The sequence below is a fragment of the Durio zibethinus genome, chromosome 16, assembly GCF_047325235.1.
Source record: "Durio zibethinus cultivar Kanyao isolate XHJ-2024 chromosome 16, ASM4732523v1, whole genome shotgun sequence".
Taxonomy (NCBI): domain Eukaryota; kingdom Viridiplantae; phylum Streptophyta; class Magnoliopsida; order Malvales; family Malvaceae; genus Durio; species Durio zibethinus.
In genome coordinates, this window is record NC_143177.1 from 2851535 (window position 1) to 2871434 (window position 19900).

At 30.5% G+C, this 19900-nt stretch overlaps 4 protein-coding genes across 9 annotated transcripts; 1 reads left to right on the plus strand and 3 right to left on the minus strand.

Moving 5' to 3' along the window:
• Nucleotides 1-2565: 2565 nt before the first annotated feature.
• Nucleotides 2566-3989, minus strand: LOC111298529 (transcription factor bHLH92-like). The gene is made up of 3 exons (XM_022893243.2): nucleotides 3604-3989; nucleotides 3208-3501; nucleotides 2566-2987 (listed from the first exon to the last, which is right to left on the minus strand). Exons 1-3 carry the CDS (start codon nucleotides 3943-3945, stop codon nucleotides 2901-2903), a joined length of 723 nt encoding a protein of 240 aa, XP_022748978.2. The 5' UTR covers nucleotides 3946-3989; the 3' UTR covers nucleotides 2566-2900.
• Nucleotides 3990-6764: 2775 nt separating this feature from the next.
• Nucleotides 6765-9370, plus strand: LOC111291786 (PRA1 family protein D-like). 4 transcript variants are annotated; one of them, XM_089745171.1, is made up of 3 exons: nucleotides 6765-7440; nucleotides 8139-8353; nucleotides 8481-8941. In XM_089745171.1, the coding sequence occupies exons 1-2, from the start codon at nucleotides 6894-6896 to the stop codon at nucleotides 8180-8182; spliced, it is 591 nt and encodes a 196-aa protein (XP_089601297.1). In that variant the 5' UTR covers nucleotides 6765-6893; the 3' UTR covers nucleotides 8183-8353; nucleotides 8481-8941. The 4 variants fall into 4 exon arrangements, with proteins under 4 accessions (XP_089601297.1, XP_089601299.1, XP_089601298.1 ...); XM_089745173.1 differs by lacking the exon at nucleotides 8139-8353 and adding an exon at nucleotides 8963-9370 and having other exon boundaries at nucleotides 6766-7440; nucleotides 8481-8606; XM_089745172.1 differs by lacking the exon at nucleotides 8139-8353 and adding an exon at nucleotides 8963-9370 and having other exon boundaries at nucleotides 6766-7440; nucleotides 8481-8579.
• On the minus strand, nucleotides 9026-13211 carry LOC111291778 (E3 ubiquitin protein ligase DRIP2-like). Its single transcript, XM_089745710.1, has 7 exons — nucleotides 12861-13211; nucleotides 12256-12355; nucleotides 11553-11853; nucleotides 10976-11415; nucleotides 10805-10855; nucleotides 9439-9511; nucleotides 9026-9199 (listed from the first exon to the last, which is right to left on the minus strand). Exons 1-7 carry the CDS (start codon nucleotides 12985-12987, stop codon nucleotides 9026-9028), a joined length of 1266 nt encoding a protein of 421 aa, XP_089601836.1. The 5' UTR covers nucleotides 12988-13211.
• Nucleotides 13212-14816: 1605 nt separating this feature from the next.
• On the minus strand, nucleotides 14817-18991 carry LOC111291768 (magnesium transporter MRS2-2-like). Of its 3 annotated transcripts, none has more exons than XM_022883778.2 (11): nucleotides 18434-18991; nucleotides 18320-18349; nucleotides 17460-17598; nucleotides 17173-17294; nucleotides 16977-17051; nucleotides 16331-16555; nucleotides 16209-16253; nucleotides 15901-15945; nucleotides 15763-15792; nucleotides 15249-15368; nucleotides 14817-15151 (listed from the first exon to the last, which is right to left on the minus strand). In XM_022883778.2, the coding sequence occupies exons 1-11, from the start codon at nucleotides 18671-18673 to the stop codon at nucleotides 15065-15067; spliced, it is 1158 nt and encodes a 385-aa protein (XP_022739513.2). In that variant the 5' UTR covers nucleotides 18674-18991; the 3' UTR covers nucleotides 14817-15064. The 3 variants fall into 3 exon arrangements, with proteins under 3 accessions (XP_022739513.2, XP_022739506.2, XP_089601296.1); XM_022883771.2 differs by having other exon boundaries at nucleotides 17457-17598; nucleotides 18434-18963; XM_089745170.1 differs by having other exon boundaries at nucleotides 17469-17598; nucleotides 18434-18956.
• Nucleotides 18992-19900: the final 909 nt, after the last annotated feature.

Below are 19900 nucleotides of genomic sequence, written 5' to 3' on the forward strand. Positions count from 1 at the left end.
AATTACTACTATACCAGATTTGTTAAAAAATCTTATAAATTTTTTAAAAATTGAATTTTGTGAAAAAAATGAAACCAGTTAATCAAAACAATTAAGCTAGTTATGTATTAACTAAAATAAAATTATGTGGTGTAAGGCATTTAGAAGAATTTTCTAAAAAATATATTCAAGAATACCAAAAATTGAACAAATCACATTCTAAATTTTGGAAAGAATAATATTTTTATAAATTACTATCACAATGGGATGAATTCTGTAATCAACAATATTTCAAATATTTAGAACTTCATAATCCTATAGAAGTTAATAAAAATTATTTAGATTCTATAGAAAATAGAATCTATTTTGCTTCTAAACAAATTATAGAACATTGCTTTTAAGCAAGTAAAAAAAAATTAAGTGATAAACAATGCACAAAAATATTAGAAAATGAATGAAAATTTAGATGTAAATCTCAATCTAAAACCTATTCAAAGAAATACAATATATATATATATATATATAAATTGATCAAATGGAAGCCAAAAAAACATAAATTTGATAAAAAGGCATAAACCTTATATAGATATCATAGTTTATAAAAATTTGTGTTGATAGATATATATATACTATTTGAGGTATCTAGTTTTCAGCTATTATTATAAGTATTTTTTTACTTTTTTAGTTTCTAAACTTTCAGCATTATGTTCTAAAATTCATATATTTGTTTATTATCTTTGTGTTGGTGTTGTAGCTTCATTGTGATCTTTAATCTAACCTTAAAGATCTTTGTAAGATATATAGATGATTTTAGGTATTAGGAACATGGAGTAAGAAGTTAAAAATTATGTTTGTTTAAAAAAACCTCATAATCATAGTCTACATATAGACCTTCAATTAAAAAATTATATACCGGTAATCAATTATATTATTAATAGTTAATTTATTTATCTACTACTTTTTTTAAAAAAATTGTTTAATAAAATTGATATACTATAATCCAAAATAGATAATTTAGGACAAGTTACTTGTTTAGATTTAAACAGAAAGTCTAAACAATTATTAGTAAGTATTACTAAAAAATTAGAATTATTATAAGTTGATAAAAATCAAACAAATGATTTTGGACCTTTATATTTTGGTAATGCTATTCTTACTCTTAATGATGATAAACCATCATCTTTTCAATCAACTAAGTTTTCTAAAGCTGAAAAATTAGATTTTAAATCTTATAAAACTCTTACAAAACATCTTAAGTATAAAATGAAAAAAAACCACAATTAAAAAAAAAAAATTAATTATTTGAATTTGATAGAAGAACTATATGAAATACATATAGAACTTTTTAAAGGGTTTAATTATCATTATATATTTAATTATGATATTACCGATGAAAGTAATTCAGATTAAAAAGATAAAATTTTAACTTTTAATTTAATAGTAAAAGATGAAATTAATAGTACATAATTCTTAATTTTTGAAAAAGTAGATGAAGAGATCGATGCTAAGCCTACACTTATGGAAATAGGAGAAATTTTTAATCAAGAAATTGATAATAAAAGGTTTGACAATAGAACCAAAGATGATATTTGTAAAAGCCTGCACCTAGCATTGTGATATTTGCATTAATGTTAGTAATTTAGGGTAGTGAAAGATGATGCTAGACTTCATGGTTTGAACTTTTGCAACATGTTCTTTTTACTAGAGAGTTGAGGTTTCGCAATTTACTTGCATCTAAAGTTGAGCTACGTGCGTGCTTATGTGATCTATTACACTTGTATTGAGTATCCTTAATCTTAACTTGATTTGAGTGTCCATTTTTGTTTTTTACAAAGGGGTTTTGACTTGGGAATAGAACAAAAGTATTGTTGCAGATATCGTTATTCGAATTCGTTCCAGGTTCCATCTGAGTATTGACTACTTGTGGCAAATTTCCATTTGTTCCTTTTCCCTTGTCCATCTTCACTAGATCGTTGATATACTTGTTTCTAAATGAGTGACAATATGTTGTCTCTCTTTCATGGCATAAATCTTTTAATACGTAATCCTACTTATCTCATTTATGCATTTGTCTAACGTGCTAAACCAAAGAATTAGAATCTAGTTGGACTAAATTTTTGTAGTTATATCTGTTCTGAAGCAATTGAATTCATTTTTAGTTTGCTCCATCTTCAACTTAATCTTTGATGCAAGCTGCTCAAATCCATTTCATACTTCTAATTTGCAGTATTTCTGATTAATCTGATAGATGAATGTCCAAAATTTTATTTTTCCTATCTGCTATGGCCAATGATAACCTTTGCAAAATTTCAAGAGATCAGACAATTGCATTAGTAATACTTGAAATTAGGCTTTCTAGTCTCTCACATTTTTCAAATACCTACGTCAGGATAGCCACCTTTTCGAATGCCTTGAAAAAAAACAAAAATCCTAGCACAATTCTAGAGTGTAGATGATCTCTGCTCTCACATCAGCTTTGCATCACAATCCAATCGAAGTAAGTGAATATGAAAGAGCCGTTCAAGCAATAATTAAATTAGTCAATTCAAACTTAGAAGGTGAGAAACATTTTTTTTACAATATATCTTTATTTAAAATAAAAATTTTAAATTTTAAATTTATTAAATAATATAAATAAAAATATTATAGGAATCAACTTTACATCTGTCAAAATCACTCATAAAAATGAAAAAAAAAAACACTTTGAAGAAAGAAGAATTCCAGCAAGTAATTAAAAACTAAATTGACCCAAATTTCCCAAGTTAGTAATTGTTGCCACTATTTATTTAACAATTAAAGCAAATGGATTATGTTTATGGTCAATTGACCTCATCTTGTTTGCTCTTCTTCAATCTTCTTTGGCGCCACGTGTGGTTTTCCATTGGTGTAAGATTAGAAAATTTGATCAGCCTTGTTCTGTTTTAACTTCTGGTCCAACGTTCCTGAACTTTCCTCTCAGCTTCCTGCACTGTATTATTTACAACCTTTTCTATTTGGGCAGCTCCCATCTGTCAAAAAAGTAGACAGATGAATAGTATTACTACTGATAGTAGCAAGCAGCTCTATATTTTAAACATCAATCCATATCTTTATCATATTTTAATGCAATTCATATAAATATTTTTTAAAACTGCAGTTGTTTAAAATTGCAGAAGGGCTGAAATGTATGGAATTTTACATGCACAAGCTGAAATGTTGAATCCATTTTAAGCAAAAACAGGGGCAAACCTCAGTTTCAATATCTATCACTGCGAGGAATTCTTGATTAGTAAAGGTTGACTGGATCATTCTGGGTTTTGAGTTCAATTTCTTCAAGCATTTCAGAGCCTCCAGCATGGAATCAATCCCAGATGTTGGATTGTCTATCCTTACTATAATCTTGATTCCTTCATTATTTTTCTCCTCATTCATTGCAGCCAAATTTGCTTGCAGCTTGTAGTTTCTCCTCTGCAAGTCTTTCTTTAGCCATTCCAGCTCTTGAACTCTCTTAGTTGCAGTTTGAACTATCGAGTTCTTGTCATGCTGTCATGAAAAATCAAAGAAAATGCTCAATGAAAACAGCATAATTAGAAATTATATAAAACAAAAAAACCCAGTTACGCCAAATTGATTAACTAAACCAACCTTGGTGCGAGGAGGGAGCATGGAATGCAAGGCTAAGTAGCTTTGCTTCTGCTTTTCTCTCCTCATTCTCTCGTTTATCATGTGACGGAAGCACCTCTCTTTCTCGGTGTCTTTGGTTTCTGTCATTGCATGCCAACTCTTCCTCAAGAATTCAAGCATTCTCTTGTTCGTGTTTCCAGAATTCACTCCATTATTACTACCTGAAGCACTCTCCAACCCCAGTTCAATTCTGAGGGGTGTATTTTGATATGGCGCAAAAGCACTTCGACTGACAGGTGGAGCAGGAGTAGCTTCATGCCAGAAGATTTCACCCTGTAACAGTTGTTTTATCCACTGATCCATGCTTTTTCCCTCTTTTGCTTTACTGGGAATTTGAAAATTCTCGATTTGAAACGTTTATATATAACGGTCTGCTTTGTCATGGATCGATTGCTTGAAACTCATTTAAGACATATTAAAAACGTGGTCAAAATATGTTCATTTGATTTTTTTAATCGTGTCTTTCTGGGCGATTCCTACTCGGTCAAAGAGTACCCCAGTTGTCAAAGGGTTTTGGTTGAAACTCTGTTGAGTTTTTTTCCCACGTTTAGTTAGCCCACAAGAATTGGCCAGGAAAATTAGATAGGATAATTTTAGAAAACAACCTGATATATGATATGAAAATTATAAAAAATATATGAAAAATAATATTTTTAAATTTTAATAAAAATTATATATAAATTTGATAAAAATAAAAAAATATATTTTATATTTAATATCTCAACACAAATTATAATATAATAATTTTTATATTTTTATGCATTATACATAAAATAAACAAACATTAATATACAAATAATTATATCTAAGGGTGAGAATAAAAAATAAAAAATTGATTTAAAGTAACGTTTGATTTAGTTCGTATTAATTTTTTTATTTAATTTAAATTAAATTCAAATATTATATATATTTAGTTTGGATCGAAACGTGAAAAATCAAATTGAATTATATATTTTTATTAATTTTTATATATATTAAAATTTTAATTTAAATGATATTTAAAAAATAAAAAAATTAAATTTAAAAGTTAATGAACTAAATCGAATATATAAGATTTAATTTAAATTTAAATTAATTTTTAATTTTTATAATATTATTTATTATTAAAAAAATTTAATCAATTTGATTCGTACCATTATACCCCTAACCGTATCTAATGAGAACAGAAAGTCAAGGGCCCAATTTTAGTTATTTAAATCATTTACATAAATGAAATGAAGTCCGATGTAAAGATCAAGGCCATGGGCATACAAGGTTTTTGAAGCTTTTGTTTCGAAAAATTGTTTTGGCTGACACTGCTGCGACGGTGAATTGGACAAGTAAAGATAAGCAGACCACACTCGACTTTATGGTCGTGTTGACCTGTTTCTAGTTTATCTCTTGAAACAACCATTATTTTGTATATATTTCCTTGTTTTTCCTTTTCAATTTCTTTATTTATTTTTTTGGAAGGATTTGATATTTAAATATTATATTTAATATTTCATTACCAATAAATTATTTGTTCAAGCCGTTAAATTTATTTTTTTTTAATAAAAAAAAATTTAAATTTAAATTTTATTGGTGATTACTTATTAAAATCATTACGAATATACGATTGATTTATTATTATCTGTTTTAAATTGTTAAATACGATATATTTTACATTAATTTGAGAGATTGAATAATCTACAACATATTTTATTTTAATCTAAAGAATAAAGTAAACTATTTATTTTTAATTTTTTTAAAAATAAAATTATTTTATTATAATTAAAGAATTAGTTAAAATATTAATTTATTTTTTATATTATATACCAATTTGTACATAATCACAGAAGGCCTAATATTTAAAGGCCATGGATTTCATAGGCAGTTTCTTAGGGTCTCTGGCTGCTTGACCGTTGATTATTGATACACTATCCAATTCCTTGGTGCGGAAGAAATATCTGAGGTCTGTTTGGTTGCATGATTATTGTACTCCAAACTTGGTTTGGAGTTTTCCAATAACACAGGTTAAGTAACCTTAAATTTTAATTGGATAGATAGAAGTATAAAATTAGTATTAATATGAAATCAATTTTATATTTTGTTTCTGTTTATTAAGTTTTTTTTTAATTTTAAAAAGTAAAATGAAAAATATAGATTTAAATAAATATAATCAATACTTTATAGAATACAAAATTCTATTTATCACAATAATTACTCATTGTATGAAATTTGATTTTAATTTATTTTAAATTTGTAATAATTTTTAAACAATAAAAAAAGACAATATTTTTAAAAAAAATTTTATTTTAAAAAAGTAAAAGAAAAACAATCTTTAAAAAAATATTATTATTTTATTTTTTAAAAATTTAAAAATAATATATGACAATCATATATATAATCACGTTATTATCATGTGTACTTTACATAAATATCACATGTACAAATCATAAATATCATGTGATACGATCTAATAGCACAGATAATACTTTAAATATTTTTTATCAAAAAAGTTGTATAATATAAGGATCAAAATATAATATTAATTTTTTATTATTTTTTTTATATCTAAAAATCAAAATTAAAAATAAAATAATAAATTTTAATAAAATTTAGTGAAATAAAAATATAATAATAAAATCTAACATTAACTTGTAATATAATATATAGTTCATCTTTTATCCTTGGGTTAGTTTTCACTAATTTTGTATATGTAATTATCTTTTTTGTATCATGTAATCCAATTACTCATTGGTTCAAAAAAATTAGCTAAAAAAATTTTTTTTTTTGATACAAAAAAGTTTTGATTTTACTATATCATTTTTTTTTAATTTTTCGATGTTCAAAAGTTATTTTTAAATTTCAATTAATTCGAAATCAAATTGAATCAAATCTCATAAGAAAAGTAAATTTTTTTAAATTTATTTTTTATTCATAATACTCAAAATTAAAATCTTATTTAAAACAAATTAAATTTTTTATCACACATTGATATATGTTATTTCCTTTGTTTCGTAATATTAGTTTCTCATTGATTTTCATCATGGTTAAAGAAAATATTTAGGAAATAAAAAATTAAAAAAATATATTTAAATATTAAAAAAAAAATCTAAAACATCCAACCATGAGAAAACATAGACAAACAAAACAAATGGGACGGAGGATTATATAACACGCTGACATTTGCCTTCTCTAAAAACAAAGATACTTCTAATGCAGAAACCCCTTTCCTTATAGGCTTCAAATTTTAGGGTTTGTATTTTTGTTCTACCTCACCCAATAAAATGTCAACTTTAATCTCTGGCTTAAAAGAAACCGCCCGATCCGTCACCGCAATCCGCCGCCCCTGGCGAGACTTCCTCGACATCACCGCCTTCGACTTCCCATTCTCCTTCTCCGACGCCACCACCCGAATCGCCCAAAACCTAACCCATTTCCGCCTTAATTACACGATAATCCTCCTCTTAATTCTCTTCTTATCCCTAATTTTCCACCCTCTCTCTCTCCTTACTTTCCTCGTCATCCTCCTCGCTTGGTTCTTCCTCTACTTCGCCCGTGATCGCCAAGAGCAGCCTGTCGTGATCTTCGGCTTCACGATCAACGACTGGCTCGTTATCGGTGCGCTCATCGGCTTGACGGTGGCTGGCCTTGTTTTTACCGGTGTTTCGGTCAATGTCCTGGTGGCGGTTGCCATCGGGTGTAGTTTGGTAGTCTTGCATGCCGCATTGAGGAGTACGGACGATTTGTTGATGGATGATTTGGAGTCGCCGTATGGACACGTGCTTGCTGGTGGGGATGAGGAGCTTGATAGTCCGAGAGGGGATTACACTGGTATTTGATTTTTGGGTTTTGATTTTTCATTGTAGTTGCATTTACAGATTTGAACATTGTACATTTGCAAACTGTTTAATATAATCTCATTGTTGGCAATGAAAAATCAGTTAAAATTATTGTCTTTTCCTACTAATTCTTACATGTTTTTAAATTATTGAACTGTTATGTTCTAAAATTTGTATGAAACGAGAGTTGCTGCTGTTATTTTGGTTGAATTTGGAAGGGATTATTCTGAAAATTCTCAAACTTGAGAGGGAAAAGGCTCTTTGGAAGCAAATTGAAGTTAATAGCAAAATTACAGATATTCTGTAATGTTAGGAAGGGTGATAGGAAGAATGCTATTAAGCTTGCTGAAAGTTAAGAATTGGGTATGAATCACAAAATAATAATATTATACTTCTCTTTGGAGCTGGCAATTCGTAAATTCTTGTCTGTCTATTTCACTGTGTCACGGTACTTGTCAACAGGCCAAACATGTTTAAACCCATTTTATATGATTTTTGTTAAAATTTTAAATCATATTGCTTTCATTCTTTTATCATTTTGTATCGTATCACTATTTAAAATGGTCAGGTCTACTTCTTTGTAAACTTTGAAAGGGTGTAAACTAGTGTGAGATTATGGCATTTGTGAAGTTGTGCAAGCTTAATCTACTAAGCATCTGTTTCTTTATTTTGAAATGTTGATTTCCCAAGTCTGGCGAGCTTGGTTAAAGGGATATGCTAGTAACAGAGAGTGAAAATGTTGGAATGAAGAGGTAGATTGATTGTTGTAGCATTTTTCGGAAGATGGTGCATGGGATAGGATACTGGTTTTGTGCCGTCTTGGCAGCCTCGCTGTGTTCATTGGATAATAGGTGCAGTGAGAAACTTGGGAGGCCGTTACAAGCTTTCAAGATGTGCAAATGAAGGTTGTTTCAAACTTAAGAGATTGTCCTAGAATTGTCCAGTTTCTTTATCAATGGAACAGGTTGCTTTAAACATTTCAGTCAAATTCTTGTAACTGCTCCTTATGGCAGTTTCTCCACTTTATTTCAGTATGGATTGCTAAAGGAGAGTCTTGAAGGATTGTCAGAAATAATGCAGGACTGGCTTGGAAAGCTTTTGCAGGAATCCCCATGCATACAGCAGTTCTTGGTGAGAGTCCTGTATCATGAGCTTGAGGTTAGATGCTTTAAAGTTTCAGCTGCCCTAGGAAGGGGATTCAGAAGCTTATTGTAGCAAAAGCTTTCTGCACATGCTTAATGAGAAGGGCATCAGCCATTAAGACTGCCCTTGAAAGTAACGTCCACTCTTAAGAACCAAAATCTCCCAACCTTTGATTTAAGTTTTAATTTATGCATATTCAGAACATAACCAATCATCTCATTCTATTACAAGGAATGAAGTCGAAAAAAACCAGAAAAATTTAAGCTGGACAAAAACTCGGGTCAAAGAGATGAGCTAAATTACATGCCTCGTAGTTATAAGACTGTAAAAATGCTTAGACAGTAAATAGTTAACTCCTTTTCTCCTAGTAGATGCATGCCAGGGCTGCCTGAACTGAGATCAGTCCAATTTAGCAAGAAGACGTGGAACATGCTTTATGGGGGCTGAGCTTTTCGACTGTATGATAGCACCATCACAAAATCTTTCGCTGAGCTGCCAACGAATGTTTGTATTTTTTCTGATGCTGGAGTTGTCTGCACCCACCAGTCTACTAGATTGTGCAGCTGCAGTGTAGAAACTACTGGTTGTCCCCGCAACAAGATCTCCACCTAAAGAATTCCGGGTAGCAACCAAGATCAAAATTACAAGTTCTCATTCTTCGTAATTTTTTACTATTGATTAACACGAAGAAAAGTATAGGTAAAATTATAGGCTAACAGCTATGTGGTTTGTTGTCATAGTTGAACTTTTAATTTCGATGATTAGAGTTCGAATCTCAATAGCTTCAAATACCCAAAAAAAAAAAAAAATAATAAAAATGAAAAATGGGGGAGAGTTATAAATTTACCTCAGTCTCACTAGAAAGGCCGAGTTTTCTTACGAGATACTTCTTGATATACGAAACAGGTAAATTGCCATCCCTATAAGAAACATCTCTATTAACAATTTGCTCGATTAAGGATGTCACTGAGGTTTCCACACTTATGAGGATTAAGAACCAAGATAAAATGTCAAGTGGCCAATAGCTACATTTGTCAAACAGAATACGAGAAGTTCCTAAAAAAGAGGTGAAAGGAAAGAAGCAGTTTTGCTTAATATGTACTAAAAATTCTTACCCATTAAGAATATATATCCCTAAATAAATTTATCACCAAGTAATCGAATTTTATCGGAATTCAAAGATTCCCATTTAAAGTTTGAGTCAATATCTAATATCTAACAGTTACACCATTGTTAGTTATAACCTAAAAACAGGGGACAGTGAACCTAATAATTTCTGATTAGCAGCTTAGATTCAAAGATACAATCAGAAACTTAAACTGGTAATGACCAAATTAAGTGTTTCTTTCCTAATGTTCAACCCCAACCTTTAGTTCAAAATTCTAAAAGAACCAAAAGCCAACAATTTCAGCAGATTCACCTAGGCTTTCTCATTGAAGTAGAAGTTAGTTTTAGTATACAGGAAAGCAGAGGATATACATTCGTTCAACCAATATTTACCCTCAACTCTTATGATTCCTTTACTACTCCGAAATGCCACTATTATGTCACGATTGCACATTTGATTTCAACTTACAAGTTGTGAGGTGAAGAACTTCCTCAAGCACTCAAGTGCAGGCAATTTCAAGAAACATGACCTACAAACATACACTGGTACTTGCAAATTTTCTACCAATCTGGAAATAGCAATTGATTTCGGTGGATATATAGATACACAATTATATAACAAGAATCAGTGGCTACACAAAAAAATTCATGCAGCAACAGATAGACTACACCAAGTAAGATATCAAACATGGATTGCTGCCAGACTGAAGAACATGGTGCGGTGAATATATGCTAATGTCATGAATGACCCCTAAACTGGAGTAAAATATTAAATGTAGTATTTAAACTTTAAAATTTTTTAATGTGGTTCTTGAATTATGAATTTATTAATTAATGTGATATTTGAAGGATTTTTGTCTGGCAGTTTACTCATTTAAAACTAGCCACATTAGGAATGAATATCACATTAATTAACATATTCATAATTCAGATACCACAACAGAAAATTTTAAAGTTTAAGTATCATATTAAACTTTTCACTATAGTTTAGGGTCCATTCATGACATTAACCCTTGAGCATAAGATTTCCTTTTTTCAGGGACAACTTAATTGACATGCAAAGCAGCACTCAAGCATACAGTAGGTAGTAGGCTAACGAAACTCACTTAACCCTCAAGTAGCACGAAGATATTTGAGGCAGAGGTGCACCTCCTTCCCTGAAAACCATGTGTAAGAATTGGAAACCAACATAGAAGTAGAAGAAATAAATTTGCTTTAAAGTTAATCAAGGCACGTTGACCAATAATGCTCAATAATAAAAATTATTATACTCTTACTGGCCCTCAGAAGCAACTAAGTAGAACCATATTGGACTGAATCTTCCATCATCTTTATTCCTTGAATCAACCACAACTTGTGCAGGAATATTCAACCTCTCAGAGATAGCTTCTCTCTTTTGTCGGAAAACTCGGGACCTTCTTGGTCTCGCTGAAGTTGAAGGTTCTGGCGTTGAGCCCTTTTCTTTACTGGGAACATTTGAATCATTACCACATTCCTTGACAATATTGGGGAGATTTACTTCATTGTCATGGTCAGGGGTTGCTGGTTTGACGGTGTTCCCTTGTGTGTTGACCTTGTTAGGCTTCGTTTTACTTGCTGCTTCCACCAGGCGATTTAATGGTTTCCATAGCTCAGCTTTTTCTTCTAATGCTTCAACAATGCTCTCGGTGCTTCTATCAAGCACATGTTGCTCGGATGACTCCCCAACAGAAAATTGCTGCTAGATAAATAGATAACATTTACATATTAAAAGCAAAAGCACCCCATTTTCAAATGATAAAATGCAGAAAGAGACATTATTAATTTATTTGAAAACAATAAAAATATAACCACTTTCAAATGCCATCCTTTTACCTTGCTATAGGTCTCAGGTGGGCTTAGATCTTTTGGGAGATCTTCCAGCTTTGAAACATGTTCCTCATTGGGAAAAGGAGATTCTTGGCTTGCAATAGCCTTTCTTGCAGGAAGCTTTGATCTTCTTCCAGTCAAACTAGATTTTGCTGATACTCTAGGTGTGCTGACCACCAGTGACGACAGCGATCTCTCCTTTCTTCTAGCTGGTGATGTAACTAGGGATGTACCTTCAGGTTCCTTAGGCTTCTGTCCTTTGGGAGGAAAAACTTTGGTCCTTATATCTTGCCAATTGTTATCAGCCCTGCAGAAGCACCAAAGATGTCATGTTCACCAAACTTCCTTTCCATGATTTCTTCTGTCTTTCAATTGTATGCGTAGGCAACTCAGAAGAAAACATTGTCAGTTGCCAGGGGGGAGACTGCTTCATTGTTATCAGCATTTCAATTAAAGTCATTAAGGTGGGTTAATGTGGTTTCATTAAAAAAGCATAGAACAAGCAACCTTATAACATCAAGTAGGCTAAAATGGAGCTACATCACTAAAGCACTTGATTGACCATGAACTGCCTGGATGAATTCAGGAAATTATTAAAATCATGTTTTCATTTAATTTTTCTTATTCTGCTATTTCTCTTTTGTATGAATCACGCAAAATTACTAAATATGAGCTTCATAGTTGGTGTCGCAATATGATGATCAGATACCTGAGTTTCTCTAATGGAGCACAACCTAGATCAATTTTGCACACTGGACAGCTGTCTAGCTCCTCTTCTGTTATCTTCTCATATATGCATTTCCTGCAAACTGTTTTTGAAGTTCAGAAACATGCCTCAAATATCATTTGTTAATGAAATGTAATCCATAGAAAGAACCTTGCTAAAATCATAATGTACATGAAACTTAAAATGTAACACTCCGTTGCCTAGAGCTTTAATACTATTCAAGCAAGGCATTGCCAAAGACCACAAGGTTAAACACATATTGGTTAACAATAACAAAAGGAATAAAAGGAACTTGTGCCACTCTGAAAATACAGATCGGTAACCATAATTATAACATAACATTCACCATAGTTTCGATATTAAAACCCAGAAGTCAAAACAAACGAGACCCAAATTATAAAAATATAAATGAAAATTCAAGAGATACCCAAACAAACAAAACAACCAATACATACCAAGAACCACAAGACAATCAACTTCCAAAAGAAAATACAATGACAGAAACAAAAGATTGACATCCAAATCAGATACAATGATTTCAAATAACAGAGAAGGAGTTGAATGAAAGAGTGGACAATTAAACTCACAAGTGTGAAGACATTCAGATATGGTGGTAGCATCTTTGAAGAACTTATTGCAAATGGGACATGTCATGCATGCCACGAGCTTCTCTCTTTCAACCTTCGAGACCTCCCCGCCTGTTTCCATCATCATCTTCTTCTTCAATCTTTACAGTAACACTCAAAGAAACACTCTTTTTAACACACGCAAAACTTGCTTCCCTGCCTATTAACATTAATTCACGTACTCTGTGCGGTGCATGCCACAAAAACGCAACGAATCACGAGGCTTTTCCCTCATTTTCCACCACAAAGAAAAGAAAAACAATGGCTGTAAAAAGAAGGGGAACCTATTGATGATTCAGAATAGGCCTTTGCTCTGCTTCTGGCGGTGTGTTTGTTTGATTGGTAGGCAAGAAAAAAGTAAAAAACAAAAAATACAAAAACAAAAGAGATCAGAACTTCTGGGATTTTTTGGAATATACGACGTTGGTCTTTGTTCGATTTCGACAATGGGCTGCGTTGTTGTTAGCGATGAGTCGTTCGAGGCGATGCTTTTCATTAGTTAGAAACCGAACCTCAACTCCATGATGATGAACATGTTCTCTCTATTTTATGTTTTATATAAGCTACGAGAACATATATAAAAGTTTGAGATATAACTCATATTTATATTGCGTGACTGCTGTTAAAATGCGCTGATAGAGGCTAGGTTTGGATTTTATCGTATTTTTCGTATGATGTGATTGAATTTATTATATCATCGGTTAAATTTAAATATCAATATCAGTGAATTTCATTCAATATAAATTTTTTTTTAATCGCAACTATAATATTTTTTTTTAATTATAATTACAATAATTTTTATTATTATTTTTAATCGTATCGGAATCAATCACATTATTCATTTAAATAGAGTACGAAATTATCTCATTTTTCACTTTAAATTTTAAATTAAAAAATTTTAATTAAAATCTCAAGAAAGTATTTCTTAAAATCTTTTAATAAAAAAAATTAGACTCCATTAAAATTTAAAAAATTCTTAATTTGTCTTACTAAAGAAATAAAATGTATAATTAAATCAAATCCCAAATACATTTATTTCGTGAAATATCTCAAAATATAAAGCATTTTTATTTTAAAAATTCTTGTACTAATGGTAATATTATTATTACCTTTGTCTTAATGATAAATTAAATAATATTTATTTAATTAAATGAATATGTGGTAAATATATAGAAATGATTTTCAGCTTTTAAAAATTACCATTTAATGTATATGAAATAAAAAATTTACACCTTGAAGCTCGAATTGTTTAATTTTAATTTTAGTAGGATTAACTTTGTGCACGTTTCTTGTGCGGTTTTGGGTTTCAGTCATGCATCTCTTGTTGCAGGTATTGCGGCAGACTGTCATTGAAACGCAGAGTTTCGATTTCAAGGGTTTGATCGTGTGAATTTACGTCGCTTAATTTCAATGAAAAACTTCAAATTGAAAACAGATTTATTAATACAAAATTAAATGTACTTAATTAAAATATTTTAAATAAAAATTTTATAATTAAAATTAAATTGTATGATTTTGACGATAATTTTTCACAAAATCAAATTCATTATAAAATCAAATCCATTATATCAAAACTCATGAAATGCATAACGTACGTTAACGAAGGTTACGTGGTGCTCACGTGGAAGCTATGTATTGGTTGTTCAACGAAAATTTGCTTCTAATTTTGTAAAAAAAAAAAAAAGAAAAAGAAAGGCAATTGCGTTTTAATAATAATAATAATAATAAATTAAATGAATATTAGAAGGAAAACAAAGAGGAAAATGGGAAAAGTTTTTTTTAATTATTATAAACTTCAATTAACAAGCTCACTGCTTCAATTTTTTTTTTTATATAATGAATCATTAAATTTGTTATTATCAAGAAAAAAAAAAGTAAAATAAACATAAAAGAGAAATAAATGGAATAAGAAGAAAATAAAGAGAAAAACATGGCATAAAACTATGTATATGTTTATAATTGTTTCTTTTTCTTTTTCAATTGAAAGTAAAAAGAAAAATAGGTTACAATTATTTTTTGTTATGTTAATTTTTTTTTACCTTGATTATTCAGTAAAATTTTCTTCAAGCGCAGACAATTTTCTAGTTCACTTGCATCTGAGAAAGAATCACCAGCAAGCTGACTTTCCTTCATGCACAATTGCAGATCATTGGATGTTTGTACCTCTAAGAACCAACCAAATCCTTCAACCGGGCATAGGACATGATCAGTATGAATAAAATTGCAGAAACTATCCCAGAGACAATGATCACCTATCAGTGACAAACAAGAGAGAGTATTCAATTAGCAGGGGCCAATTCGATCTGACATTGACATCTAGTTTAACAGATGATGAAACACTTTGCTTACCCATTTAAACATGTATCCATGGTCATCATTCCAAGTATATGGAATATTCATCCCAAATATTGCAGTCACCAAAGAATAGAGGGATAAACAAACGGTTCCTGAACTTAGAAGGAGCTCTAACTACATATATGAGAAATGGTGAAACAAAATTTTAGGATCACTTTCAATTGTTATATTGTCAAAGAGCAAAGACAAAAAAATACAGGTAGACCTAATAATTTTAAACACGACGTGGTAATATGATACGAAAAAAGAAAAAAATGACAATTTAAAATTTTAACAAAAACCGTATATGGGTTTGGAAAAAAATTTTAAAGTGTTTTGTGTTTGGCATGTCGACATAAATTGTAATAAGGAAATTTTTGTGTTTTACACTTGTTTAAACACGAAATAGACAAACATGAATACACAAATTGCCAAATCTACATACAGGTTATCTTTCTTCAATCTTTCAAAACAAAAAAATAAGCAATTAATATCACTCTAATATGTAACAGAATGAAGAATAGTACACCTGGATTAGCTGATTTCGGTGATTGTCAAGCTGCAAAAAAGGAAGCATAAGCTCGATTCAGCCAAAAATATCATAGTACATGGCACAACATATTCAAATTCAGTAGTAATTTTGAGTTTTCAAGCTTATGATGACTACCTGAATATTGATGTAATCCTCAGTATCATCAATATATTCCCGCAGCTGCATAATTCAAATCAAGCAGTAAAAACTTAGAAATATAGGTTTCAGAACATGAATATTATGTACAAACTGAAAAAGCCCAAATTAATCCATTTATTTCTAAGCATGGTCAGAAGCTAAATATGGATACGCAGACACAAGAAGCACGGATTATATCCAGACACAAGAAGCACAGTTTATCTAAATATTCAAAGATAAAAGTAAGTTGTGAACAGCAGTTGAATCAGTTAAAACATAAGGGGAGAAGGGGAAGAGAAGAGTACCGTGGTTAATTTGTTCAATGTTCCGTCAATTTGCATAAAGTAAGCCTGCAAAACAGATTACAACAAACTTAGCTTTTGGGTAGATAAATAGTTAAACAAGCGAAGTAAATCGTTATTTTAACCTCCAGTAACATTTCAAGCTCCTCAATATCATTCTCATCTCCACGAATTGTTGCTATACTTGCTCTACTTGCTCTGGAAATCTTTGATCCTATGGTAGGAGAAGCAGGATACCAATTGGCAGCACCTGATCCACTAACAGGTGAAGCTCCAGCCAACTTTCTTGACAGATACAGGTCAGCCATGTCATCATCATCATCCAGTAGTTGTTCAAGTTCATCCCTCACCTACAAAAATGATGATCAAAATATTATTTCAGGCCACTTTATGGAAATGCTAAAATAAAATTCTTACAAATGCTTCATGTTTTACATATGATAGTTTCTCTGCCCTAATATTAATCTTTCTCACAAATCAATCATTTTCACCATTCCATTTGGCAATCAGTATATATCCCTCAAGTTTTCCCTCAGCTGATCATAGCTAAACTCATCGATCCCCTAAGAAAGATTACATTACTTTGTCCAGTTAATAATCAGCCTTTCCAGAAGTGAAAATTTTAAGAATGTATGAATGGTTACAACTCCAGTCCTTTCCAAGAGAATAAATGCTAAAAGGAAAAAGAATCAATGATTATACCACAGAAATTATGCTGCATATGATCAAAAAAGTTTCACATAAACATATGAAGATAGTACACCTTATTACCTTTTGTACCCGAGCAGTCAATCTGGTCATTGCACTCTTCAATTTACGAACTCTATCCAAATTACGGCTACTAATCTGTATAAAGCACAATTTACAGATGATAATGCAGTATAAATAGGCCAAGATGAAAGATATGCAGATAATAAAGTACTTCAAATTTTGTAGAAGAGAAAAGTAATTGTGAAATAACAAATACCTGGGAGGCAAGCGCATCCAAAGCAGGATAAGCCGCAGTCTCTAATTCTAGTGTACGTGCAGCCAGAAAACTACATATGGATTCCAAAGCTACCTCCAAGGCCCGGAATTCAAATGGAGACTCTACATAGCAAGGCCCGGAGGATTCAGATTTCAAAGAAGTAAAATGAATACATTATGATGTTAAATAAATAATATTAAGAATGAACTTGCTGAGAATGCCAATTAAGTTCCCCACTGTTTATCAATTTAGCTGCTATGATTTACTGGATCAAAATGACATACCACCTTCGTCACCTGCTTCAACATCATTTTGGCCACCCTTGTAGTCCTGACCTTGATGAATGGCATTCACTGGAGGCAGCCGCCTCTGAAGTTCTTGAACAACAGGGACAACATATTCATCTGATGGATCCCGAAGCAATACCTATCAAATACAACACAAATCACTATCTGCAAAAGCAGCCCATACAAAATCTTAATTGAAACCACTCTTAAACTCCTTACACATTATAATCGAGCTTATTGAGCTGAACTAAAAAAGCAAACTCATTTCATGAAGACCCAAAGCAGCACATATCACCGAGATGAGTAGATTATAACATTCAAAAGACATAGTTCCTAAAACCATAATTGAAGTTCTTTCCTATTTATGTATGAACCTCATGAGCAATACTAGGAGAATGTGTCCTTCAACTTATTTCCCTCCTAGAATACTACTTAATATTATCAACTCTTGAAAGTAAAATCCCAGAAAATCATTTCAAGTTCCAACCCAAAAAAGGCTGAACCACTTCTGTATATTTCTAATCCACTTCAGCTCCAAATCCTTTCACTATAAAACCAAAGAAACAAACTACACTCCACAGATTAAAACACCAAAGTACGCTAGTAGACAGTACTGTATGGTATATACCAACAAATCCAATAAATGAAACAGACAAAGCCAAAATCCAAAACATTATCTAAAAAACAAACAAAAAGTTTTGTCAAAAGCTATAATTCAAATAAGCCAATCAAACAAGTCACACTTAACCCACAGCACTAAAACCCCATCTCCTACATCCCAAATATCATCAAGAACAATGAAATCCGAATTGAATTGGCAAAAGAAAATTAAAAAAAAAAAAAAAAAAAAACCCACTAACCTCCTCGGAAGTAATAATTGCCTTGATATGCTGCAAATTGAAAAACCCAAAAAAAAAAAAAAATCAAAAAAAGCTAAAAAAGTAGAGAAAGAAAAAAGTTTAGAAATTTGGAACCTCCAAATTTAAGACAATAGCTCTCTCACGGCCGAGAATGGTCGAAGGGTAAGACAAGAGAGGATCGAGGATGCGAAAATCACGGGCGTGGATGTTAACTCGATGCATGATGGCATACTTGTCGACGTCGAGGAAGGTGGTTTCCCCCGTGCTGTCCAAAAGTGCCCAACTTCGAGACGGCTGCGCCTTCTTCTTCAACGTCACCGCCGCCTGTGGGTCCGCCGGCACCACGTGCGCCATTTCTTACCATCACCCTCACATCCCCCACCCAACCCCTCTCAGAAAAAAAAAAAAGAAAAAGGAAATTTATCTTCAAAAATCTACCAACAAAGAATCCTTTTTTCTTCTTAATCCAATTTAAAATAACCCCATTCTTTACATAACTTTATAAATAGATTTTCCTATGTTCTTTTTTTTTAATGTTCAATCAGAGGCTTTTGGGGTTGGTTTTTATCGAAATCGAAGAGGAAAGGCTGATTTTATTAGGGGTCTGGGAAAAGGAAATTCATGAGGAAGTTTCCAGTTTCCAACTTTCACGTGAGATTAATTAATTATAATTATTTGCTTACTATTTTTTTTTGAATACTACAATATATTTTTAGAGTTGATATTCAAAAATTATGGATTTTTTTATAATATTATTTTTAATTAAATAAATAATAAAACATAAATGATTTAAAGATATATTAAAATTTTTTTAAATAATTAAATAATTAATTATAATTATTTTGTCTTTTTTTTTAATTTTGCATTTTCTATTTTACTTGCTTAATTTTGTAGAAACTATTAAATTTGAGAAAGAAATGAAATAAAAGACTTTACTTTTTGAATAAAATATAAAAAAAAATAATACATACAGTTTAATTTAGGAAGCAAACAATAATTTTTTCTCCAAAAAGAAACAAGTCAATTTTTAAAAAATAATTTTTTTAAAAAATAAAATAATAAAAATGTTATGTGCAAGAGTGTTAAGAAATAAATAATAAATAATAAATAGAATAAAAGAACGTGAAGAAATTCATATAATGCAATTTGATACTGACAATATTACTGAAAAATCAAATTATGGAATCTTTGCACTTTGACCACAATTAATTTAGTCTTTGTATAATAATATAAATAAATTAAATTTTTATATTTTTTTAAATTGAAATTTCAGTTCATAATGTAATAAAATTAAAAATTTACTATGTTTTATGCTTCAAATGATAAAAAAATTTAATTTTCTTTAAATAAAATTTAAGTTTTGAATCTTATAAATGAAAAAAAATAAATTTAAAAAAAATTATTTTTTTATAAAATTTAACTTGATTTTGAATTAATAAAAATTTTAATGATTATCTAATATAAAAAAATTTCATAAATAAAAAAATTAAAAATTTATTTTTTAAATTATTGACAAAAAATTATTTTTTTTAGGATTGATGATGTGACATTTTGATAACTAAAATTGCCACATACCGCCGT